This window comes from Delphinapterus leucas, chromosome 1 (assembly GCF_059928025.1).
Source record: "Delphinapterus leucas isolate spDelLeu-1000000601 "Yukka" chromosome 1, BTC_Dleu_Yukka2, whole genome shotgun sequence".
Lineage (NCBI taxonomy): Eukaryota > Metazoa > Chordata > Mammalia > Artiodactyla > Monodontidae > Delphinapterus > Delphinapterus leucas.
In genome coordinates this window covers 73,632,439-73,660,436 of record NC_143129.1, presented here as the reverse complement: position 1 = coordinate 73,660,436, position 27,998 = coordinate 73,632,439, and the positions used below count along the sequence as shown (strand labels likewise).

The 27,998-nt window shown below is 38.5% G+C and overlaps 1 protein-coding gene across 1 annotated transcript; it reads right to left on the bottom strand.

Annotated features, from left to right (window-relative positions):
• Positions 1-10: 10 nt before the first annotated feature.
• CFAP126 (cilia and flagella associated protein 126) lies at positions 11-27,944 on the bottom strand. The gene is given in 8 exon segments (XM_089906264.1): positions 11-307; positions 696-872; positions 1,381-1,461; positions 1,667-1,729; positions 2,798-2,811; positions 27,171-27,303; positions 27,539-27,675; positions 27,899-27,944. Coding segments are annotated over 8 exon segments (948 nt in total).
• Positions 27,945-27,998: the final 54 nt, after the last annotated feature.

Here is a 27,998-nt window from a genome sequence, read left to right as displayed (position 1 = left end):
ACAGGTTTTCTCAGTGTGGTCCCTTAGTCCCTTATGGAGTTCCAGGTTTGCATTTCTGGACCTCAGCTAAATTAGGACCTGCACAGTGTTCTAGCATACATGGGCTTCCAGGTGGACCCTTTGGAGAGTTGGGTGGGCTTTGGGGACCTGGAGTGTGACCTTCAGAGGGGTGTGAGCTTTGAAGTTGATCTAGGGAATTGAGATTTGATGCTGGGGAGCTTGGGATTATGGTTGCACTTGGTGCTGCTTGCTGTACAGTCTTTGTGATAGACTTCCCAAGTTTCTTCTGACCGTCTGGATCATGGGGCTGTCAGGGGTGGAATAGAAGAGACAGTTATGTTTCAGGTTAGGCCTAGATCATTCCCAGTCCATCTCAGAATTCTACATCCCTTTCTCCCCATTCCATGAACAAAAGGTCAGGTTTCAAATAAGAAGAGTTAAATTTGATACTGTTAACTTCCCCTTGAGATCAGCTCATTCTGTACTGTGTGGACGGGGTGTGAGTGGGAGGGTGTGGATAAGATCCCCTTAGCTTATCCCTTCAGGTCTCAGAGGTTATTTAAGGACTAGATAGGGTAAGACAGAATTGGTTAGCCCCCTGCTGGGATTGTGGTAGTATAACATTAGGCATTTTTGAGGTTGAAAAGAAGTGAAGACAACAGGACTGAAGTTAGATGGGAGGAACAGATAGATACCTTGCCTAAGATTTCAGGATGTAGCCCATTGGAGGCCTTGAGTAAATCAGGATTTTTCTGTATCCATTTGGTAAGGGAGGCAGCACCAGCAGCTGTACGGGAGGTCAGGGTCACCCGAGCAGGGGGTACCTTGAGAGGCATTTGCCAGGTGCCCATGAAGGAACCCCAAGGACTTGCCTAAAAGGAAAAATGGGATTCCTCAACAGGGCTTCTCACTCCCAGTAACTGACCTATTGGTGGGCCGTTTGTCTTATTTCCATCCTTTACCTTTGGGAATGCATCGTCATGAAACAAGAATGAAAGCATAATTTCCCCACTCTTCCTTTTCCCCCTCTCTCATTTAGGCTACCCTAATTTTTTCATCTGCTTATCTCTCCTGGCTTAAATTCCACATCCTTAGGTTAAGTTTGGCAGCGTACCCACTGCATAAATGTTATCACCTGAAGGTGTTCATTTTATACAGATCATTCATCCGCTTAAGGAATTCTGGGTGTTAAACACGACCCTGTTCTGTTGGATAAGCTGGCTGGAAGTTTGGGGGCACTTGTGTTACAACGTGAATTAGCTTGCACTTTAATTTTCTAAATAGTAGCTGCAGGAGATTGCAAGTCTCCCTGCTCTGTAACTCCAGTTCTGTGCCTCAGTTCTTTACCTTTCAAGATGAGAATGGAGATGAGTATCTCACCTTGGAACGGGGCACTGAAGGCAACAGATGACCACGATCATTGGCGATAATCTGAGTGTAGCCTTCATGGGAAGAAATCCTCTGGGGTAGAGGTGGGGACAGAAGTGCTTGTGAACATGGAGTGGAAAAGTAGAAGAAAGTATCTGAAGGGCTTGAATTAAGGACTGAGGGAGAGGAGGATGTGGGAATTCCAAGAAGGCTGAAAGAAGTTAGGTACCAATGAATTACATAGAGTGTGACATAAAGAACCAGAAACTGGCATTGTGGTGTGCTGAATGTGGAATACCTCTTTTGTTGGCTTGGCGAGAGACCAGTTCTGTAGATACTTGGGTGAGAAAGCTTTTTCATACTGTGGAGAAAAAGATGAGAATCCCTATGAGACTCAAAGGCCCCAAGCCCAGGAAATGATAGCTAGGCACAGTTCTTCAGATTTGAAGACCAAAGGCATGAACAACCATGCTAAGTAAGCTTTAACTCACTTTAGAGAGGATGTGATTTGTTTCATCTGTGTGCTGTCCAACATGGAGCCACTAGCCACATGTGGCTGTTGAGTGTTGGAAATGTGACTAGTCCAAATTGAGGTGCTTTGTAAGTACAGTTGACCCTTGAACAACAGGGGTTTGAACTGTGCAGGTTAACTTACAATAAATAAATATGTACTTTTCAATAAATATGTATTACAGTACTACATGATCAATAGTTGGTTGAATCTGTGGATGTGGAACCCTGGTTATGGAGGGCCGACTCTAAAGTTATATGTAGATTTTCAACTGTGTGGGGATCTGTACCCTAATCCCTGCCTTGTTCAAGGGTCAACTATATAAAATACAATGGATTTTGAAGACTTAGTACAAAAACGAATGAAACATCTGATTATAACTTAAAATATATATTTTATTTATTTATTTTATTATTTTTTTTATAACTTAAAATATTAAGTGTTGGAAATAATATTTGGGGCTAAATTATTAAAATTAACTATTTTTAATTTTTTTCACGTAGCTACTAGAAAATTTAAAGTTACATTTGTGACTCACATTATCTTTTTATTGCAGTGCTGGTCTAGACCAGCGGTCAGCAAACTCTGGCCTGGGCCAAATCCATCCTCCTGTCTGTTTTGGGATGGCCTGAGAAAGCTAAGAATTGTTTTTATAGATGAACATTTGCACTTGATTTGATAAAGGGGAACACTAACTTTGTACCCCAATTAACCGAAATATTTTCTCATCCTATAAGAATTTCATGCTTTTCATTAATATTACAAAAAATTGCACTCAGTTACTGTATTTTGAATTTTGGCAAAATTTTATGGAAAAGTGTTTTGTCTCATACCTATATAATATCTCTGATTTTGTCACTCGACTCACAAAGCCTAAAATATTTACTCTCTGGCCCTTTTCAGAAAAAGTTTGCTGACCTCTGGGTTAGGGCCTACAAACTTAACCCAGAGATACCTATTTCTTGTCCTTGGGCCCTCCCTCCCCTGAGGAGCTGAGGAGGTAAAAAAATATTGTCTCACCCCATTCTCAGCTATATATTCAGTCATCAGAATCCTACGGGAGGGGTCAGACCAAAGGTGGAATCTGGAAGGCAAAATTTAACGTTAAAGAAATGGAAAAGAGTACTTACTTGGCTGGCGCTGTAGTTAGTGGCCATGATCCTGCCACTTCCTCTGTTTACCTGTGTTGCCTGGCAACCGCAAGAAGGCAGACCTTCTCGACTACCTCCCAATTAGCAGGGGCTGCCTTTTCCTTCTTGTTAATCACTTTCTTGGCTGACACTGCCCCCAATCTTTCCCCTTGAAACTTAGGTTCATTTTCATTTTAGAGATGTGAGGGACGGAGTAAATAAATGTGAGAAAATTGGTTGAATAGTGGCCCAGACTTTTTTCTAGCATAACTTCCCCTGCTTAAGAACTTCCAGGTTGTCTTTGACTGGGGTCTTTAACCACCATACCAAACCATGGAGCCCCAAGAGCTGTGTTCATTGGGCAGTGTGGTGTAATGTATCATAGACTTTAGAGCCAGACACTGGGGTTTGAGTCCTTACTAAACACAGGAACATAGGAGCTGTATGGCATTAAATAACTGATGTCCCTTCACTGAATTTCTATAGTCATTTGTATTGTGGAAATAATAGAACAACTACAGGGTAAATGAGGTGAGGTGAATGAAGTATCTAGATAATGTCATACCATGGTAGGTACTCAGTACTGCCAAGACCCTGTTTACAGGGTCCACTACTTCATTTTCTCAGAATAACAAAGGAATGATGTTTTTATTTATTTATTTAAAAAATAAATTTATTTATTTATTTTTGGCTGCGTTGGGTCTTTGTTGCTGTGTGCGGGCTTTCTCTAGTTGCGGCGAGCGGGGGCTACTCTTCGTTGTGGTGTGCGGGCTTCTCACTGTGATGGCTTCTCTTGTTGCAGAGCATGGGCTCTAGGCGTGTGGGATTTAGTAGTTGTGGCTCACGGGCTCTCTTAGAGCACAGGCTCAGTAGTTGTGGCGCACAAGCTTAGTTGCTCTGCGGCATGTGGGATCTTCCCAGAACCAGGGCTCGAACCCGTGTCCCCTGCATTGGCAGGCGGATTCTTAACCACTGCGCCACTAGGGAAATCCAGGAATGATGTTTTTAAAAGCAGCTGATTCAGATTTGTCCCCAGAAAGAAAAACATATCCTTAGTCCTTAAATGACTCCTGTCTCTTCCATCACTCTCTAGAATCACAGAGCCTAAAAACAAAGGTGCTTGATGTTGGCTGGGATGAGGTGGAATCAGGAGCTGGTGCCAGGAGATTGAGCAGGGATGATGAAAGAAAGCTGTAGTGTGGAAAGCATCAGATTTAGAAAATTTAGTGGTGGTGCTATGACACAAACCTAATATTTGTTGGACTAGGAAACCTCTCTGAGACTAATCTAAAATGGTATTATCAGAACCATCTACTGGGTTGTTAGGGAGAAAGTGGAATTGTGTTTTCTGAATTATAAAGTTTATACATAAGGCATTAAAATGAAAGGAAAAAACTAAGAAATAAGTTGTCCAAAGAAATAGATCATTGAGAACCAGGAGAGCATTTTAATGGATGATTGTCAATCTCTCCCTTCCTTCTTCCAAAGTCCTCATCCCAACCAACACACCAAGTACAAGAACACTCCTACACTTCTAGAGATGGAGGTAAAAAACAGCTCTTGTTTTACAGACTCTGGCAGTTAACAGATGTGCTTATGTGAGGTCTGGAAAGGGGACTCATGTGCTTAGTCCCTGTGGTTCTCATTAGTCTCTAGAGTGATAACATTTTGGTTCCTAAAGCCACAGTGATATTTAAGCAAGCATCATATCTCTTGGAACTTCTGTCTTTAGCTAGTATGCTTTTCTGATAGAGATGTAATGTTATATGATGGCTTCAATTTTATTTTTTTTAATTAACTAGTTTTTGTTTAATTGAAAAAAGTGTACACGGGAAAAAAATTTCACGTTTACGGAAAGGTATTTACTGAAAAGCAAATCTCCATTTGACTTCAACTCCCAGTCTTGCTCCTCAGAGGCAACTACTGTTATTATTTTCTTGTGTCTCCTTCCAGAAATATTCTATACATTCTAAGATTAATGGGAGCAAGCCGTTCACACTGTTTTGTGATTTGCTTTTTTGACTATCTTGGGGATTTTTTTTTTCATGATAGTATATTATTTCATTTTAGGGTGTACCATCATGTATTTATTTAGTCTCATTTGGATGGCCATTTAGGTTATTTCCAGACTTTTGCTGTTACATACATTGCTGCAATGAAAATCTATATCTACATATATATCTTTATGAATATAAAGATATATATAGAGAAATATGTGTATATATCTTTAGGAACATATGTGATTAGTAGGATAAATTTCTAAAAGTGAAGTGTAAAGTCAAAGGGTTTATGAATTTAGAACATTAGTAGACAATGTCAAATTGCCACTCAAAGACATTGTACCAGTTTATACATCTGCCAACGGTGTATGAGAGTGCTTAGTTCTCCACTCCCTTACCAACGTTTTTCCTGTTTTTGTCAGTCTAATAATAAAAACTAATGTAGTTACTATATGCCAGGCGCAGTCCTAATTGCTTTTTATTATATTTTCTCATTTGGTTCTCACAAGAACCCCAGCCTAGGAAACTGGGGCATGCACAGTAAGGAGTAGAACCAGGATTTAATCCCAAGTATTCTGACTCTAGAGTGATCATTTTTTATTTTTTTTTTTTGAGTGATCAGTTTTAACCATTACACTGTATTGCTTCTTAAGCTGTAGGTGAAACATGGTGTATCCTTGTTTTAAACTTTCTTTAATTACAAGGTTTTTTCTTTATGTTTTCTTTCTTTTTTTCCCCCCTGAAAATAGCCTTTCATGTTTTTTGCCATTTGTTATTGAGCTGTTGATCACTTTTATTAATCTATTTGAACTTTATGTATTAAGGAAATCAGCCCTTTTGTCAGTTATGTTGCAAACATTTTCCCCCAGTTTGCCATTTAAATTTATGTAGTCAAACTTATCACCCTTTCTTTCTGTACTTCTGGATCTTATACTTTGAAGGCTTTTTGTAAATTCCAATATTTAAAAAATAATTCACCCCTGGTTTCAGTTTTTATATTTAAATTTTTTTTCTGTTGGAATTTATTTTGGTGACTAAACTGAAGTCAATCTCCAGATACCTAACTAGTTGTCTTGGCATCATTTATTGAATAAGCCATCTTTTCCCTACTGATTTGAATTGCCACCTTTATTGTAGTCCCTAATATATTTGGGTCTGTTTCTGGATCCTCTAACCCATTGTTCTGCAGGGAGAGGTGACCATTTTAGGTTATTTGTGTCTTTTTAAAATCCATGGTTCAATCCTGGCTGGGTCCTGTGTGAATTCTCCAATTAGAATTTCACAGACACTAGGAAATTGTAATATAAATAGTAACAGGCAATTTCGAGCTTCTAACAAAATTGTATTGAATATTAGCCTTTCTTCAGATTGACTGGTTGACTTTAGGTACAGCTGTTGTTCTTTCATCGAACCAGATTTAACTCTTTCAAAGTTGGAAGGGCTCATAAAGGCCCCACTCAAAAAATATGCCTCACGATATTTTCATCATTTGATTGAGTTCTCTGATGCCTGAAATTAGACCATTAGGAAATCTTTTATTTGGGTTGAGATCATCTGCCATTGGACTACAAGTTTACTTTGTGTCTATAGGAAGTGTATAAACTACCTAATTGAGGGCAACTACCAACCTGAGCACTGGAGTCAGATTGCCTGGATTAAATTCTGGTTCTGCTTAAATGTGTGACCTTGGACAAGTTACTTGGTCTTTCTGGGTCTGAGAACCCTTATGGTGTGAAACGAGGATAATCTGAGTTTTGAGAGTTAAACATATGTAACGTGCCTAGTAGGGTACGTGATGCATAGTGAGTGTTCAATAATTTTAGCATTAGTATTAGCTCGAGACTGCCCAGTAAAAAGAAGTACCTATTCAGGTTACCTGGAACAGAAAAGGGGGGAATTTATTATAAAGTTATGGGATATTTATAACAGATTCCCAAAGTAGGAAGTATAGTTTGGGCCTTAAAGGGTACTAGAATCTGGAAGATAGAACATGATCAAGAAGAGGGCTTTTTTTTTCTCCATCTCATTGTTCTCTGCAATGCCTTGTTCTTATTTCTCTGCAAGTCAGCCAGTATGATTGCTTCCTCATTGACAGCCTCCATCCTGAGATTACTTGGACTTGTACCTTTCTTGCAACCTAATAAGAGTCTTACTAATACAATAGGAGGGAATGGGAAGAACAAAAAGAATGCTGGTCAGTTTAAGTGGAAAGAGACCATAGAAGGTAAAGCTTTTGCTTTGAACCAGTGGATCTTCTTTTAAAAAATAGGTAATAACTTTCCCACAATCAGTTATCAGTTTTCCAAGGTTTTGTGCATACTCAAGAATAGATATAATAAATAGAAATATATATTTTATTCATCACCATTACATTTTACACAAATTGTAGCATAACATACTACTTTCATTTTAAGATTAAAAAATATATTTTGAATATCATTAAATATTAGTGCATAAAGAGCTTCCTTGCTTTTTTATAGCTGCACAGTATACATTAATGATGTATTATAATCAGTTCCCTACTGTTGAACATTTAGTTTGTTTTTAAACTTTTGCTATCACAGTGCAGCAATGGATAACCTTCTGCATGTGTTGTTTTGCATTGTGTGAGTATATTTGTAAGACAAATTTATAGAAATGAAATTGTGAAGTCAAAGGATATGTGCAGTTTGATAGATACTGCCATATTGCCTTCTAGAGGTTATATCCCCTCCAGCCATGTATCAAGAGTTCTCTGGCAGAACTTGAAGCCTTGATAGATTGATGAGATCTCCAAGTTTGCTTTTATCCCACATCTCTTCCCAGACATTAAAGAGATTCACAGCAACTTCTCCGTCAAAAATCTGCGTTGTTAGGTAAACTACCTCATTTAGTGATTTCTAATTTATAATAGCCAAAAGTTAGCAACCTGAACTTTCAATGTATTTTTCTTCCCATGGCAATTTTTTTTTCTTTTTCACCATGCAGCTTACAGGATCTTAGTTCCCCGACCAGGGAATGAACCCAGGCCCTCGGCAGTGAAAGCGCAGAGTCCTAACCCCTTGACCGCCAGAGAATTCCCCCCCGTGGCAATTTTAAAACCAGAAAAATGATTAGTAACATCATTAGTAAAAACTTGAGCATCTCATCTATTACATAGTTTGACCAACAGCTCTCCACGTTTTCTTCCAGATAGTTCCAAAGCACCCTGCATGCTAGTTCACTGGGGCAGGTGGTAGTGGGTCTTGGATTGGAGACCTGGCTTTTGCCTGTTTTCCTGAGTTAACAGGATCTTATCCAACCAAGCTACTGGACCAACTTTGAACTATTTACACCCCCCTGTTTTCTATATTCCTTTATAGGAACTGAAGACAGTTCTGTACACAGTAAGCACTGAAGAAATGGATGGCTGCATATATAGACACTATTTCAAAATTTCTCTATATATTACAAATTTTTTATCCTATTTTCTTTCCTTGGAGGAACCTAAGGCTCCCTCTATTGGAGACTGCTATTATGTCTCCCCTCGCATACCCCATAAAAGAAGAATATTGTCGGTAAGAACACTTCCTGAGGAATCTAGAGAACAAGCTGTAGACAACCACAGTGACTGAGGAGACATCAGTATCTCTCACTAGTGGAGAGAATTAAATTTATGTTTACTTGAATAACCAAGAATAAACGATGGTTCTAATGGAAAGAGTGTAGTTATGTGATAGCTATGTGCTTTGACGATATACACAGTGGCCATAAAGTCTGAGAAAAGATACTATTTTGTTCTGTATTGAAATATAATACCAACAAACCATTAATATGTATTCATTTATGTTTCCAGATTTCTTGGCAACCCTGTAAATATAGTACAGATAACAATGAGAGATTAGATATGTGAGGTAGATTAGGTAGTATGTGAGAAGTATCAATAGAATAAGCCCTGATTATCATATACAGATATTAACTAAAAATAAAGGATTTGCCTCAAGTTAGGTGCTAGGGGAAAGCAATGGGGGCTGGTGGGGGGAGTGACTGATTAAGAGATTCCTAGATAGTTTCAGTGTTGCTCTATATTAGGAAAAACTCCAGTCCTCCTGTGTTTCTCCTTTACTCTCACACTACTATCTCATTAACAACACTTCTGACACCAGACAAGGGGGTTTTCCCCACATCAAGTAATTGCATGACACCAGCTGGGTGTTCTATAATTTAGCTCAATTCTAATGCTATCTACCTGGAGATAGGATCAGATCCCACAGGTTAAGGGCTCAGTCCCACAAGACTGCCTGCCCCCCTACCCTTCAGATGCCAATTGCATGTCCAGGTTGTTACTTGTGCTTCTGATCAATCAGCTGTAAGTCAGAGGTTCCCATGACCCCCTCCTTGAGTTTAATTAATTTGCTAGAATGGCTCACAAAACTCAACAAAATACTTGAGGATATCTGTGAGGATATGATAAAGAATACTGATGAACATACAGATAGAAGAGATGTTTAGGGAAGGTATGTGGGAAGGGGCGTGGAGCTCCCATGTCCTCTCTGGGTCTGCCGCTCTCCCTGGACACTCTCCAAACCCTATCTTATTGGGATTTTTCTGGAGGCTTCATCACATAGGCCTGATCGATCGTTAATTCCATTTCTAGCCCCTCTCCCCTCTCCAGAGAATGGGGGATGGGGTTGAAGTCTAAGCTTCTAATCATGACTTGGTCTTTCTGGTGACTAGCTTCCATCCAGGAGCCCACCAATAATCACCTCATTAAAACAAAAGACACACCCACCCCTATTACCCAGGAAATTCCAAGCACTATGTCAGTAACCAGGGTCAAAGACCAAATGTTAGCACAAAAGATGTTCCTAGTGCTTTTATCACTTAGGTATTTACAAGGGTTTCAGGAGCTCTGTGCCATGAACAAGGGGCAGAGACCAATATATGTGTTTTCTATCATCTCACGTGCTCATATAGACAATAGCAAAAAAGAGACAGAACTTATGTATTGTATAAAAGTATTAGGATAAAGTTAACCATTAGAACAAAAATACAAACTCTTTTAAATACCAGAAGGTATGTTAAAAAAAAAGTTGGGGTGGGGAGAGGAGGAAGCATATGAAATAGATCACATGGTGAGAGACCTACATATATAAAAAAAATATGTAACTTAGTAAGGCAGCTGTAAGTCCAGAAATATTGATTGCATCAACAAATATATAAATGGGCTTACCACACCTGTTAAAATGATTTTCACATTGACTACAAAAGCAAATTCCAACACTATGCTGTATAAAATAAATATATCTAAATTGAAGAGATTCAGGAAGCCTAAAAATAAATGACTAAAAAAGTACCAGAATTATTTTCTTAAATTAAAGCAGGGGTTGCAATTGTAATTATCCAAGAAAGTAGAATTCTGACTAAAATGGTTTAAAAGAGATAAAGAATTTTTAAAATTAATTTATTTATACAGAAAGTTCTTATTAGTTATCCATTTTAAACATTAGTGTATATATGTCAATCCCGATCTCCCAATTCATTCCACCAACCCCTCCCCCTGGCCTCTTGCCCCCTTGGTGTCCATATGTTTGTTCTCTACGTCTGTGTCTCAATTTCTGCCCGGCAAACCCGTTCATCTGTATGATTTTTCTAGGTTGCACATATATGCGTTAATATATGATATTTGTTTTTCTCTTTCTGACTTACTTCACTCTGTATGACAGTCTCTAGATTCATCCACGTCTCTACACATGACCCAATTTTGTTCCTTTTTATGAGTGAGTAATATTCCGTTGTACCACATCTTCTTTATCCATTTGTCTGTCAATGGGCATTTAGGTTGCTTCCGTGTCCTAGCTTTGTAAATAGTGCTGCAATGAACATTGGGGTGCATGTGTCTTTTTGAATTATGGTTTTCTCTGGGTATATGCCCAGTAGTGGGATTGCTGGATCATACGGTAATTCTATTTTTAGTTTTTTAAGGAACCTCCATACTATTCTCCATAGTGACTGTATCAATTTACATTCCCACCAACAGTGCAAGAGGGTTCCCTTTTCTCCACACCCTCTCCAGCATTTGTTGTTTATGGATTTTCTGATGAAGCCCATTCTAACCGGTGTGAGGTGATACCTCATTGTAGTTTTGATTTGCATTTCTGTAATAATTAGTGATGTTGAGCAGCTTTTCATGTGCTTCTTGGCCATCTGTATGTCTTCTTTGGAGAAATGTCTATTTAGGTCTTCTGCCCATTTTTGGATTGGGCTGTTTGTTTTTTAATATTGAGCTGCATGAGCTGTTTATATATTTTGGAGATTAATCCTTTGTCCGTTGATTCATTTGCAAATATTTTCTCCCATTCTGAGGGTTGTCTTTGCATCTTGTTTATAGTTTCTTTTGCTGTGCAAAAGCTTTTAAGTTTCATTAGGTCCCACTTGTTTATTTTTATTTTTTCACTTATTTATTTTTGTTTTTACTCTAGGAGGCTGGTCAAAAAAGATCTTGCTGTGATTTATGTCAAAGAGTGTTCTTCCTATATTTTCCTCCAAAAGTTTTATAGTGTCCAGTCTTACATTTAGGTCTCTAATCCATTTTGAGTTTATTTTTGTGTATGGTGTTAGGGAATGTTCTAATTTCATTTTTTACATGTAGCTGTCCAGTTTTCCCAGCACCACTTATTGAAGAGATGGTCTTTTCTCCATTGTATATCCTTGCCTCCTTTGTCATAGATTAGTTGACCATAAGTGCGTGGGTTTATCTCTGGGCTTTCTATCCTGTTCCATTGATCTATATTTCTGTTTTTGTGCCAGTACCATATTGTCTTGATTACTATAGATTTGTAGTATAGTCTGAAGTCAGGGAGTCTGATTGCTCCAGCTCCATTTATTTTCCCTCAAAACTGCTTTGGCTATTCGGGGTCTTTTGCGTTTCCATACAAATTTTAAGACTTTTTGTTCTAGTTCTGTAAAAAATGCCGTTGGTAATTTGATAGGGATTGCACTGAATCTGTAGATTGCTTTGGGTAGTATAGTCATTTTCACAATATTGATTCTTCCAATCCAAGAACATGGTATATCTCTCCATCTGTTTGTATCATCTTTAATGTCTTTCATCAGTGTCTTACAGTATTCTGCATACAGGTCTTTTGTCTCCCTAGGTAGGTTTAGTCCTAGGTATTTTATTCTTTTTGTTGCAGTGGTAAATGGGAGTGTTTCTTTAATTTTTCTTTCAGATTTTTCATCATTAGTGTATAGGAATGCAAGAGATTTCTGTGCATTAATTTTGTATCCTGCAACTTTACCAGATTCATTGATTAGCTCTAGTGGTTTTCTGGTGGCATCTTTAGGACTCTCTATGTATAGTATCATGTCATCTGCAAAGAGTGACAGTTTTACTTCTTGTTTTCCAATTTGTAATCCTTTTATTTCTTTTTCTTCTCTGACTGCCGTGGCTAGGACTTGCAAAACTACGTTGAATAATAGTGGTGAGAGTGGACATCCTTGTCTTGTTCCTGATCTTAGAGGAAATGCTTTCAGTTTTCACCCTTGAGAGTGATGTTTGCTGTGGGTTTGTCATATATGGCCTTTATTATGTTGAGGTAGGTTTCCTCTATGCCCACTTTCTGGAGAGTTTTTATCATGAATGGGTATTGAATTTTGTCAAAAGCTTTTTATACATCTATTGAGATGATCATGTGGTTTTTATTCTTCAATTTGTTAATATGGTGTATCACATTGATTGATTTGCATATATTGAAGAATCCTTGCATCCCTGGGATAAATCCCACTTGATCATGGTGTATGATCCTTTAATATGTTGTTGGATTCTGTTTGCTAGTATTTTGTTGAGGATTTTTGCATCTATGTTCATCAGTGATATGGGTCTGTAATTTTCTTTTTTTGTAGTATCTTTGTCTGGTTTTGGTATCAGGGTGATGGTGGCCTCATAGAATGAGTTTGGGAGTGTTCCTTCCTCTGCAATTTTTTGGAAGAGTTTGAGAAGGATGGGTGTTAGCTCTTCTCTAAATGTTTGATAGAATTCACCTGTGAATCCATCTGGTCATGGACTTTTGTTTGTTGGAAGATTTTTTATCACAGTTTCAATTTCATTACTTGTGATTGGTCTGTTCATACTTTCTATATCTTCCTGGTTCAGTCTTGGAAGGTTATACTTTTCTAAGAATTTGTCCATTTCTTCCAGGTTGTCCATTTTATTGGCATAGAGTTGCTTGTAGTAGTCTCTTAAGATGCTTTGAATTTCTGCAGTGTCTGTTGTAACTTCTCCTTTTTCATTTCTAATTTTATTGATTTGAGTCCTCTCCCTCTTTTTCTTGATGCGTCTAGCTAATGGTTTATCAATTTTGTTTATTTTCTCAAAGAACCAACTTTTAGTTTTATTGATCTTTGCTATTGTTTTCTTTGTTCCTATTTCATTTATTTCTGCTCTGACCTTTTATTTTTTTATTAATTAATTAATTAATTTATTTTTGGCTGTGTTAGGTCTTCATTGCTGCAGGCGGGCCCTCTCTAGCTGCGCTGAGCAGGGGCCACTCTTTGTGGTGGTGCGCGGGCTTCTCACTATAGTGGCTCCTCCAACTGCAGAGCACGGGCTCCAGGCTCATGGACTTCAGCAGTTGTGGCACGCAGGCTCAGTAGTTGTGGACTGCAGGCTCCAGAGTGCAGACCCAGCAGCCATGGTGCACAGTCCTTGTTGCTCCGCAGCATGTGTGATCCTCCCGGACCAAGGCTCGAACCCACATCCCCTGCACTGGCAGGCGGACTCCCAACCACTGCGCCACCAGTGAAGCCCTTTGCTCTGATCCTTATGATTTCTTTCCTTCTGCTAACTTTGGGTTTTGTTTGTTCTTCTTTCTCTAGTCCCTTTAGGTGTAAGGTTAGATTGTTTATTTGAGATTTTTCTTGTTTCTCGAGGTAGGCTTGTATTGCTATAAACTTCCCTCTTGGAACTGCTTTTGCTGCATCCCATAGGTTTTGGATCGTCATGTTTTCATTGTCATTTGTCTCTAGGTATTTTTTAATTTCCTCTGATTTCTTCAGTGATCTCTTGGTTATTTAATAATGTATTGTTTAGCCTCCATGTATTTGTGTTTTTTACAGTCTTTTCCCTGTAATTGATTTCTAATCTTATAGCATTGTGGTGAGAAAAGATGCTTGATATGATTTCAGTTTTCTTAAATTTACTGAGACTTGATTTGTGACCCAAGATATGATCCATCCTGGAGAATGTTCCGTGCGCACTTGAGAAGAAAGTGTAATCTGCTGTTTTTGGATGGAATGTCCTATAAATATCAATTAACTCTATCTGGTCTATTGTGTCATTTAAAGCTTGTGTTTCCTTTTTAATTTTCTGTTTGGATGATTTGCCCATTAGTGTAAGTGAGGTGTTAAAGTCTCCCACTATTATTGTGTTATTGTCGATTTCCTCTTTTATAGCTGTTAGCAGTTGCCTTATGTTTTGCGGTGCTCCTGTGTTGGGTGTATATATATTTATAATTGTTATATCTTCTTCTTGTATTGATCCCTTGATCATTATGTAGTGTCCTTTCTTGTCTCTTGTAACATTCTTTATTTTAAAGCCTATTTTATCTGCTGTGAGTATTGCTACTCCAGCTTTCTTTTGATTTCCATTTGCATGGAATATCTTTTTCCATCCCCTCACTTTCAGTCTATGTGTGTCCCTAAGTCTGAAGTGGGTCTCTTGTAGACAGCATATATATGGGTCTTGTTTTTGTATGCATTCAGCGAGCCTGTGTCTTTTGGTTGGAGCATTTAATCCATTCATGTTTAAGGTAATTATCGGTATGTATGTTACTATTACCATTTTCTTAATTGTTATGGGTTTGTTTTTGTAGGTCCTTTTCTTCTCTTGTGTTTCCCACTTAGAAGAGTTCCTTTAGCATTTTTTGTAGAGCTGATTTGGTGGTGCTGAATTCTCTGAGTTTTTGCTTGTCTGTAAAGCTTTTGATTTCTCCATCGAATCTGAATGAGATCCTTGCTGGGCAGAGTAATCTTGGTTGTAGGTTCTTCTCTTTCATCACTTTAAATATATCATGCCACTCCCTTCTGGCTTGTAGAGTTTCTGCTGAGAAATCAGCTGTTAACCTTATGGGAGTTCACTTGTATGTTATTTGTCGTTTTTTCCTCACTGCATTCAATATTTTTTCTTTGTCTTTAATTTTTGCCATTTTGATTACTATGTGTCTCAACATGTTTCTCCTTTGGTTTAGCCTGTATGGGACTCTCTGTGCTTCCTGGACTTGGGTGGCTATTTCCTTTCTCATGTTAGGGAAGTTTTCGACTATAATCTCTTCAAATATTTTCTCGGGTCCTTTTTCTCTCTCTTCTCCTTCTGGGAGCCCATAAAGTGAATGTTGTTGTGTTTAATGTTGTCCCAGAGGTCTCTTAGGCTGTCTTCATTTCTTTTCATTCTTTTTTCTTTATTGTATTCCACAGCAGTGAATTCCACCGTTCTGTCTTCCAGGTCACTTATCCGTTCTTCTGCCTCAGTTATTCTGCTATTGATTACTTCTAGTGTATTTTTCATTTCAGTTATTGTATTGTTCATTTTTGTCTGTTTGTTCTTTAATTCTTCTAGGTCTTTGTTAAACATTTCTTGCATCTTCTCTATCTTTGCCTCCATTCTTTTTCCAGGGTCCTGGATCATCCTCACTATCATTATTCTGAATTCTTTTTCTTGAAGGTTGCCTATCTCCACTTCATTTAGTTGTTTTTCTGGGGTTTTATCTTGTTCCTTCATCTGGTACACAGCCCTCTCTGCTTTTTCATCTTGTTTATCTTTCTGTGAATGTGGTTTTTGTTCCACAGGCTGCAGGATTCGAGATAAAGAAATTTTTACCACGGTTAAAAAAAGAGAAAGAATTACACTTAATATGGGAGAAATAGAAGCACATTAATAATAGGAGACTTTAACAAATCAGCTCTAGAGAGATAAAGTGAACAAGAAATTAGTACAGATACAGACAACCTAAACAACATAATAGATAAGATGGATTTAATATATATTAAACTCTGAATCTTGATGATAGAGAATATGGCTTTCCTCCCCCCCAAATGCATATAAAGGATTCACAAATATCACAAAAAGGTGGCACGTTCACATCTTAGGCCACAGAAAAAATCTCAATAAATTCCAATTTAAATTTCCAAATGGGAAATTTAAAAACTTGCTGTTAACCGCTTCTGGGTCAAAGGAGAAATGCAAAACCAATCAAAAATATTAATAATGAAAATAAGAATCTATGGGAAATAGTTAAAACAGCTATCAGAGATTTAATATTAAATGAATAGAAGTTAAAAAGCAAATATAAATGAACATTATGACTCAAAAAACTAGGGAGAAAAAAAAACAAGGCAAACTAACACACCATTGTAAAGCAATTAAAGATGTAAAAAAAAAAAAAAAGAGAGACATCAGTCATATCAAACTGAACATGGCCAAAGGAAGGAACTAGAAAATAACAGAGAAATGATTGTATCTTCAGCAAGACAATGGCATGGGGAAAAAAAGGAGGACTGTTTTTAATTAAAAGAGATATAAGAACTAACCACAGTATGAATATTGCTGGATCCTGATTCTAATTAAATGTATAAAGACATTTAGAGAAATCTGAATATGGAGTGGCTATTGGATGGTACTGATGGATCATGATGGATGATACAGGTGGATAATGATCTTATTTTTAGAGATGTACCATGAAGAGTTTAGGATTGTGATGTCTGAGGTTTGCTTTAAAGTACTTCAGGAAAATTTTTTTTAAAAGGATAGATGAAGCAACTGTGGCAATATATTGATAAATATTCAATCTGGACAGGGATATATACAAATTCATTTACACTATTCAACTTTTATGTATGTTTGAAAATTTTCATAATAAAGTGTTGTTTTTTTTTTAAAAAAAAGGCAAACCAATGTCAGGAAAGGAAAGAAATTAGTAAAAGAAAGGCAGTGTTAATGGGTTTGAAAACTACGACAACAAAAAGTAGAACTTTTAAAACTGGAAATTAAAATTCTCTTTTAAAATAAATAAATCCAAAACTGTTTCTTTGAAAAAATTAAATTCATAACTTCTTAACTAAACTACTCAAAATAAAGGGGGGTGGGGAAGACAGCACAAATAGATAATGTTAGAAAGAAAGAGACACAGAAAAGAAAAATTTTTATCTATTCTATGTAAATATGTTTGAAAATCTACATTAAATGTATAATGTTGTATAAAACCCCAATTTAACAGAATTGACCCCTGTGGAGACAGAGTAAAAACATACCATTTAATATAAAAGAATTAGAGAAACTGGTTAGAGTTACCCCACAAAACAAAACAGATCCAGATAGTTTCATAGAATATATTATCAAATTTTAAAAAATAAATCCTTAACTTTCTAAGCTATTTTAGAGCATGGCAAAAGAAGGAAAATTCGCAAATTCACTTTATGAAGTGGGTGTAACGTTGATTCCCAAACTTGAATTTTGGAACCATGACAAAGACTAAACAAAAAACACTCTAGATCAACTTCACTTATTAATATTGATACAAAAATCTTATATAAAATATTAGTAAGCAGAATCCAATAGTATGTTAAGAAAATTGTATCATGACCAAGTGGATAATACTCTATGGATGCAAAGATGGAGAGTCAAAGGAAGTCCATTAATATAGTTTATCATATTAATTGATCCAAGGTAAAAAATAAAATGCTCATCTCCACAGATGCATTGATAAATTTTAATACATAACAACACCACCAAAAAGTAAAAAGACAACTGGGGGAAAAAGTTATACCACAGGCAAAGAGTTAGCATCCTTGATAAAAACAACAGGGACTTCCCTGGTGGTCCAGTGGGTAAGACTCCACGCTCCCAATGCAGGGGGCCCAGGTTCGATCCCTGGTCAGGGAACTAGATCCCACATGCCACAACTAAGAGTCCGCATGCCAGAACTAAGAAGCCCAAACACCGCAACGAAGATCCTGCGTGCCACAACTAAGACCCGGCACAGCCAAAATAAATAAATAAATAAATAAATAAATGTTAAAACAAACAACAACAAAACTTCTAAAAATACAGAAGAAAAAGACTAATAACCCTATAGAAAACTGGTTATAATGGGGCATGTCACAGAGAAAGACATACAAATTGCTGTTAACCATATGAAAATTGTTCAGTATTGCTCATAATTTTAGAAATATTGAAATTAAAACTGCATGGAGATACCACATTTTACCCACGAGACTGCATAAATCTAAAAGTTTGATAACGTACTCTGTTGGTCAGTCTATGAGGAAACAGGCATTCTAATATGTTGAGTATGGAAATGTAAAATGGTACAACCTCCACGATGGAGACTTTGGCAGTATCTAGCTAGCACAGTTATCAATGCCTTTTGCTTAAGCAATTCCATTTTTAGAAATCTATCCCAAAGATACTCTAGCAAAAATATGAAAAGTGTCAACTATTATATGCAGCATTATTTGTAATAACTACAGACTGGAAACAACTCAACTGTCAGTAATATGGTATCTCCACACAGTGGAGTACTACACAGCTGTGAAAAGCAGTGAGGAAGATGCTGCTGTGGAATGATCTCCAGGAAATACTTTAAAGTGAATAAAGCAAGGTGTAGGACATGTGAATAGTGTGCTATTGTTTATATTAAAAAGGAGATATAAATTATATGTGTTTCTAATAGAAAAATGATGGAAAAATAAGTGGTATGATTAGTGATTACCTTTAGGTAGAGAGGAGAAATAATGCAGAAAAGATAGGGGTAGAAGATAAACTTCTTTGAATATACCTTGTTTTGCAGAGTTGATTTTAGAACCTTGTAAATATTTTACATAATTATAAAATTAAGATTAAAAAAAGGTAATTCCTAAAATAAAAAACAAATGAATTCTCATTATTTTCACAACAGTTTTTTTTTTACAGAGATAATTGGCTAAATACAACAGCTATATAAATGAGTTAATACCTCTACTACTAAACGTCACAAATTTCATAACCAGTTTTCTTTCTTAAGACTAAGTCTCCCTCTAGTGGAGATTAGTTTTACAACCAGTCCCCTACCCCCTACACTACAAAGGAAGAAATCTTTTGCCCATTGTCTCCTGCCACCAAATCCTTAAATTACATAAGTGTAGAGTCATGAGGAGGAGGATGTGGTGGAAGATATTGAGCAATGGGATAGCAAAGAGTCAGGGACAGAGTCAAGTTTTAAAAGGAAGTGGGGGGGAGGAGAGACTCTAAGAGCCAAGAAAATTTGGTTATTCAACCCAGAATGGGGAAGGAACTCCAACTTCCTGTTGTTGGAGGATTGCCACCACCTCTGCGCAGAAAGATTTGATTAATATGTCAGTGTCGCTGTGTACTCAGGGAAATAGCTCCCCCTAAGGCATTGCTTTAGGGAGAAACCTGGGTGAGAAATAGTGGTGAGTAGATGAAGAGTGATTCTCTTGAGCCAGATAAAGAGTGATGGGAGTCAATTCCAGGCATCTCTCCCATCCCTCAGGACTCTCCCAGAGTCCCACTGACCCTTGAGGTCAGATGCATGAAAGCTTTGCCTCCTTGGAAACTGATCATGGGGAAAGGTACTGGCACGGTCTCTTCAGTTCCTGGTAGGGAGAGGAGAGTCAGAGACTGGCCCACATTAGTGGTTGCATAAGGCTGAGGAGGGACCTGAGGGTGATGGCAACTTGCTACAGGATTTCTTTCAGGGACGAGGAAAATTTTCTAAGGTTGTGGTGATATTTGCACAGCTCTGTGAATATACTAAAAGTCAATGAAGTGTGCCCTTGAAATGAGTGAATTGTATGGTCTATAAATTATATCTCAATAAATCTGTTACCAAATAAATAAATAAATAAGTAAATGTCCCTCCCTACCCCCGCCAGATCTAACTCCTTAATTCAGTTCTGGGGGCCTGCTCTTCTACATATCTAGCCTAAGAATACTGTCCAGGAAATTACTCATTTGAATGACTATTTCAGCCAATTCCCACACCTTTCTTTGTTCTGCCTTCACTTCCTCCCTTTAAAAGGTGAATTGAAATCCTAGATGGAAAAAATTGTCCTAACTAGGTGTGGTGACACTTCCTGTGGGCAAAATATAAGAAACATGTTGCTAAAGGCCAAAGTTCTTAATATAACAAGAAGTAATGTGAACATTATACAATGAAATATTATCAGCCTTAAAAAAGCATGAAATTCTGACATGCTACAACATTTGGATGAACCTTGAAGACATTATGCTAAATGAAATACGCCTGTTACAAAAAGACAAATACTGAATGATTTATTTATATGAGGTACCTGTACTTAGAGTGATCAAACATCATAGAGGCAGAAAGTAGAATTCTACTGGGGGTGGGGGGGGAGATGGGGAGTTATTGTTTCATAGGTACAGAGTTTCAGTTTTGCAAGATGAAAAAAATTCTGGAAATAGATAAGGGTGTTGGTCATACAACAATATGAATGTACTTAATATGACTGAACTGTACACTTAAAAAGGGTTAAGATGGTAAATTTTATATGTATTTTACCACAATAAGAAAAAAAAATATTTTAAGTGTTGTGTAATGTGAACTTCACTGAAGACTGCCAAGTAATGAAAATAGGTACCGATGAATGATGCTAGGATAAGATCTCATGTCTCATTTTAACAAGTACCAAGAGGAACACCAGAGCTCTCCAGAGTTCTGTGTCCCTCCTTGTTACATACATAAATCACTCAATCATCATTCATACCTCTTCTCTGAGAACATATTGCCTCAGACCACTCCCAAATTTTACCCTTTCCTTCTTTGTTTGTCAGAAATAAGGCACAGCCAGTAATTTCCTAAAAAGTCTAGATCAGAGTTTTTATTCTCACAATTATCAAAATTTTTTGAGCAATTAAAGTAAAGCCAAAGTTTTTAAACTTATTTTTGCAATAGCCCCTTGTAAAATGAGAATAATATTAGTACATTTTATATATGAGAAAACTAAAACATAGGAAGGTTAAATAATTTGTCCAAGATGCACAGCCAATTGCAGAACCAGTTTTCAAACTCCCAAACTGACCTGTTCCTGAAAGTCCAGACCCTAAAATCTGAAATCTCGAGCCCTCATTTAATCTGATTGGATAAGTGAAACAAAACAAGTTTCTCCTGTGGGAAGTCTCAGATGTTTAACTTCCAGGCGTACATTAAATCTCTTCTATAGTGGAAAGGGGATATAATATACACCATTTCCTCAACTTATTTGACCACTGGACTAATTTTTCATGGAGCATCTCAAGGAATTTTCTTAGCTGAAATTTTGCAAGACTTTACATGTAATACAGAATATTGCTTTTGTCTTTTTCAACTACTTTAAGAGAATATTTGAATTACTTTCTCTCATTTGGAAAAATTTTTTAATTGAGAAACTTAATGATTTGCCTAAGGCCATAACCAGTTAATACTGGAGCTGTAATTAGACTCTAGGTCTTCTGGCCACAATTTCAGGGATTTTTTTTTTTTTAATTATAGAAGGAATATATTCACATTGTAGAAAATCAAACAAATCAAACAGAGATATGCGAAGACTCCCCCTCCGCCACCCCCCAGTATTCCAACTTCATCTTCCTTGGGAAAAAACTATTCTAGTTAAAGTAGATTTGGCTGCAAGTGACAGAAAATTTAAAATAAGTAGCTTAAAAATATAGAGAGGTTTATTTTGCTCCCATGAAAATGTCCAGAGGTATGCAGTCCTGGGTTGTTAGGGGAGCTCTGCTGCTTGAGGACCTCAGGGTCTGAGATTCCTTCCAGCTCCATCCCAAGGGTGGAACCCTGATTCTCATAATCCAAGATGGCAGTAGTTCCAAAGGGCACGCAGCAGCCGTCTTTTATTTATTTATTTATTTGTTTTGCGGTACGCGGGCTTCTCACTGTTGTGGCCTCTCCGGTTGCTGAGCACAGGCTCCGGACGCGCAGGCTCAGCGGTCATGAGCTCACCCGGACCGGGGCACGAACACGTGTCCCCTGCATCGGCAGGCGGACTCTCAACCACTGCGCCACTATGGAAGCCCAGCAGCTGTCTTTTAAGGAATGATACTTGAAGCTGTCACACAAAGATATTTCCATTTTCATCTCATTGGCCTGAACTTAGTCACTGACCATAGCTCGCTGCAAATATAGCAGACTAGGAAAAATACAGTTTTTATTCTGAGAGGTTATATGCCCAACTAAAAATTACATTACTAGAAGAAGTGGGAGAAATTATGTCAGGGAACTGTTTCTGAAACTAAATAATCGTCAGCACTTGTTATGCGTCCTTTCAGACTGTTTTCTTGTACTATACACATTACTCTGCAACTGGCCTTTTTCATTTAATGTATCACTGAGGTATCAGAGTCCTCAGCTAAAAGAAATACAAATCAGCTCCGGCTAATTCAGCGGAAAAATAACTTATTAAAGGACATTGGGTAGTTCATACGATTTCTAGGGAGATAGATAGAGAATTAGACTTGGATTTTAAGTTATTCCTGTTAGTCCTGATGAATTAGTACCCTGAGCTGCCACTGCCACTGGGCACAAACACTGCGGCTTGCATATCTGACTTACTCTGCCCTCTGCCCTGGCTCCATGGGCATACGACCTATGCAGTCCCATAGGGCCCTGCACTGAGAAAGGCTGTGACCTCGGTTTGTCTGTTGTTCCCGTCTTGAAATTCTTAATAATTTTTGAACAAGCGGCCGCACATTGTTATTTTGCACTGGCTCCCACAAATCATGTAGCCAGTCCTACGTTCTGGACATTGGGTGCTACTATTTGAGTCACTGTGATGACTACCACCTCTAGAAACTGGCTGAAGCTGCCCCTGTTGCCATACCCCTCACCAGGCTTCATTCACTGCCTTCCCTGCTTCTTCCCCTCACCTGTTTCCGATTCAAGATGTGGGACTGGTGGTCTAATCTGCAGATTTTCTAGCTGCAACGGAGGCTAGAACGGTGAATAGCTGGCATTCTATGGTGGGAGGAAAGCTGTATCTTACAAGGCAGAGGCGGCAGTGGTTGCGTGGGGATCCCCCAAACATAGGAAGTAGGTTCAGCGGCTCAATAGTCAAAAGGAATCAATAAAATAGAACCACAAAGTATATATAAATTTATCTCATTTTCTTAAACAGTTGCCTAATATTCCATAGTGGAGACATTTATTCAGTCATTCCCCTGTTAATGGGCATTCAAGATATTTCCACTTTTTGCTACCACAATATTGTAATAAACATCTTTATACATTTGGCCTTCTATACTGATGGTTTTATTTCAGTAGGCTAGATTCTTAAAAGTAGAGTTGCTGGACAAAAGTGAACATGTATTCTTATTTTTAGTATATATTGCCAGGTTACTTTTTAAAAAACACAGTAATTTATATTCCCACCAGCAAGGTACAAAAGTGCTGTTTTCTCCCATCCTTTTAGTCCCTGAATATTATTACTCTTTTTCTTTTTATCAATCTGATGAGTGAAAATGATATATTATTCTTTTAATTTTTGTTTTTTTGACTACCAGCACCTTTTCATATGTTTATTGGCTACACTGAATTTCTTTTTTATGAATTGCCTATTCATATCCTTTACTCACTTTTCTATTAGTTTGTTTCTTTTTCTTATCAATTTGTAGGCACTCTTTGTGTGTTAGAGATACACTTTTTCAGTCATATGTGTTGGAATGATTTCTCAGAGCATGTTTCTAGTGTTTTTTGTTTTTTTTTTTTTACTTTATTTAGAGTGTCTTTTGTTTTAATTTCCTTTAAAAGATAGTTAAATATGTCTTTTCCTGTATGGCTTCTCCATTTGTTTGGTTATTCTTGCTTAAGAAGTTTTCATTGTACATTTATGTGTTGATTGGTTATAATAAGCACGTATTTCTTTTGTAATAAAAATATTTTTTAAAAAAGGAAAAGAAGTTTAAAACCTTGAAAGAGTAGCCTGAAGACTTTTATTCTTAGGTCCAGTTCTATTACCAACTAGATATGGCCTTGGACAAGTCACCAAGTTGCTATTTCATTGTCTTAATTTTACAAATTAAAGGTAATAGCATCTACCCTGCCACTTCACAGGATTGTTGAAAGATAAATCAGATTTTTTAAAAGTATAAATATGGGTTATAAAAATATATGGTAGTATTATTATTATATGTTTTCCCTCTTTACTTGAAAGGTTATGTGATGAGTAAAGAGATCACTAGATTAGGAAGTCATGTTCCATCTTACGCCAATTACTAACCAGTATGCCTTTGCGCAACTTGTTTAGCTTCTATGGGATTCAGTTTCCTCATCCTTAAAATGAAAGTGTTGGTCTCTAAGTTTCTTTCCAGCTTTAAGGATCTAAAGATATTATAGCGAAATCCCTAACAATAAAGTTATGTAATTTTTTGGTATTAAAGGATATTCTTAGTATTAAGTGTTTAAATATGTATCTTGAAGATACATAAATGGAGAATGGATTGGAAGATGACAACTATGGATGCACTGAAACTGTTAGGAGCCTTCTGCAGTTGTTTAGGTGAGGGGTGATGGTAGATTGAACCAGGGTGAGAGCAAAGGAAAATGTAGAACAAGTGAGCTAGCCTTAAAAGTCTCAGTTGATCATTTGGCCCATCTTGGGTGTTTGTTAAGTCACAGCACGCACTCAAATGATGGACAGATGTAGGTCCAAAACCAAAATTAATCTTCCTATTTCCCATTCCGATTCACATTTGTTCTCCAGTTTTACGTCTTAAGACTAAGACTCTTTCTAGTGCAGACCAATATTTTGACATAAGTAGTGGCTCACAATTTACTCATTACATTCAGATATGCATGGGAAAAAATGTAGCCTATTTTATAATTGATCTAACCTGTTCTTAAGCCTCTATCCTACAAGATGTGGAGAAATGGGGGGAAATTTAACTGCCCAATTAAAGATCTCTAAGTTTTTTCTTGTTTAAGTTGTGGTGGTGATTGTGTTTCCAAAGATGACAACAATATGTCCCACCCCATAAGCTGTTTTGAAATGTGACCTGGACAATTACCCTTCAAGAGGTAGAGTCTATTTCCGCTCTCTATGAATCTGGGAACTGCTGATATGTAAGTTCCAGGGTGGAGACTTAACAGATCTGTAGCTTCCGCCTGCCTTGGTTGGGAACATTCCCTCTTGCTAGTACGTGCCATGTAAGAAGACCAGTTACTTTGTCAGAGATAAAGGCCATGTGGAGAAAGGCCTAAGGCTATCTTGATCATTCTAGTTCCAGCCAAATTCCCATCTGAGCCCCTGCCAACCTACAGAACCATAGAAATAATAAATTGTTATTTTAAGGCACTAAATTTTGAGGTGGTTATACAGAAATAGATAACAAAACATGGTATTTGGGGGTTAACTCAGTCCCTATAGGAAGATGCTTGGTCTTTCATCATTCTTCTTAATTTTTCAACAGGGTTGCAGCTAGATATTCCATACCATATGCTCTTAAACGTGATGCTGACACTTTCACTGAGGAGTCTGTATTCTCTCCTCTTGAATTTGGGTGGGCCTATGACTAAGGTGGAAGTGATGCAGAGCCAAAAGTGACAGCTTCTGCTTGGTCCTCTTGGGATGCCACATCTTGGAGTCCAGCCACCTTGGATCTGAGGAAGCAGAGAGACCTCATGGAGAGTCCACTTGTAGGTGCTGCTGCTGACAGCCTCAGCTGAGATCCCAGCCGACAGCCAGCATTAACATCCAGACATTTGAATGAGCAGCTCCAGATGATTCCAGCCCCCAGCCGTCAAGTCACCTCTGCCCTCCAAGTCTTCCCAGCTGAAGTCCCAGAGATTTTAAGCAGAAACAAACTGTCCCCAACATACCCTTTCCAAATTCTTGACTCTGGAGTCGTTTGTTACACAGCAGTAGATAACGAGAACACTCTCTTATTCTCCTCAAGGTGGCATCTAGGTGAAGGTGGACCTACCATGACCTAGAGGTAGCAGAAAAGGGAGGCAACCCTGTGGCTGGCAGCTGGCACCTTACTGCTCTCAGATGTGTTGGGCTGGCCTTGTCCCTGGGTGCCATGTGCTAAGCTGCAGCTATTTCTGTTGGGCCTTTTGCAATCCTGACATTAATTGCTCAAGTCCATTGACCCATCCCATTCATTTGCCTCTAGCTGCAAAGTCTCTGCCCAGTAAGCTGTTTTGTCTCATTCCCAGACTTCTACAAAAGACATTTGTTCTAGTCTAGGTGTCTTCCCTTGGAAGGAGATGGGAGTTAAATCTATTCAGAATATATTCCTCTCTCCTCCGCCCCCCACCAGCAACTCCCAGTGTGACTGTATTAGACCAGATGGTGGGTCAAGTTCTCACCTCCTACTCTTAGGGGTTTTTTGTTTGTTTTATTTTGTTTTTTTAATCCATTCCTCAGGAGTGGGAGGCTCAGAGTCCCTTCCAGCACTAGCCCCACCTTCAGGGTTTCATTAGAATATTTGGGAGTGTTCTGCAAGGGGTGTAGGCAGGAGCAGCTGTGTTTAAGGTAGCAAGAAGTACTGCTGGCACCCCAACCTCAGTTTCCTGCAGTTTCCCCACTGCCTCACCTTGTTGTCAGAAACCAGGCAATTCACCTCTTCCATGGTAGGGCTGGGGCTCAACATTCTCTTGTTTGACTTGGACCTCACAGCTGCTCCCTCCAAGGACTCCAAGACAAAGTACACTCTTTATAGGCCTGGTCTCAAGTGATGCTCTGATTTAAAAAGGGATTTGTGGACAATCAGTACAAATGACCTGGGTTTGGGTCAAAATCCATCACTAGAATGGGAACTCATACATATGTCTTTACAACTTTATTTCCTCATCTGTAACATTTTGATGATTATCTCATAATATTGTTAAAATGATTGACATCGTAAACTACTGTGATACAAAGTAAATGTAAAACAAACGTTAGTCATTATGATTAGAAAGTGTGTATTAGCACGTTAAAAACTCCGAAAGCTATTTAATTAGAGAACTGCTGAACTCTGTTGAACCAGAATTTTCCTGGTTAATACGTCCACAGGAACACTTTTAAATAGCACACCTATAATTGGGATTAGGTGGAGATGGAGGGGCTGGGGAGAACGGGAACACACCCGGCTGGAACACGCACATGACTATGAAGTGTTCAGATCTATGGGATCGTCACTCTCCTCGGAGAAGTGACAAGGCCCGGTCATTTCCAGCTCCTGGGGCCGAAGTGGGGACGCCAACAGGAGGCTGCCTGCGCTGTGCTCCACTTCCCTCCCACCGATGTGTGGCCGGTATCGTGTCACGTTGCTCCCATTGTCGGGAACCGATCAACACTTCCCACGTTTCCGGTCCTGACTCAGGCCTGAGTTGCGAGAAGGCTCCCCGCCGCGGTTGCACTGGGAGGAGCGGGGGCGGGGCCGCCCGCGCGCGTGACGGCGGACAGGGGGCGGGGACGTCCGAGGGCTGCGGCCAATCGGCCTTCTCAGACTTCCGGGAAACCCTGGCGCGCCTTTTCTCTAGGCCTCAGATTTCCGGCCTTGAAGTAGGTTTCTCGGGTTGTACAGTTAAGCCGAAGGTGGCCTTTGTGTAGGGTTCGTGCCCCGGAGACGGTCTCTCAGGAGCCCGGATTTCAGGTGTGTCTGGGGACCCCTGGGCGTCTCGGTTGACTCGCGCGCTGCCCAGCTGTTGGCCCTCGGAGTCTGCGGAAAACGAGGAAGGAGGGGTTAGGTGCAGCCTGGACGCCCCCAGGAGTAAGCAGGCGAAATCACGCGACGAATTAATTTTTGGAGATATTCGCGTTTTTGTTGTTTAGTTAATGTGTCCATATCTTCTTTGTCTTTGTAATGAAAACTTATAATCTCGTCTTTGCCTAACTAGATTGCTCTTTTCTCATATTACGTCTTTTTTTTTTTTTTTTTTTACCATGTTTGAATTCGTCTGCCCACTCCAGAAAAACGTCCACTGACATTTTCACTTAAAGTTAGGTCACATACACTTCTCATTTCTATTTAGTCTTAATGGT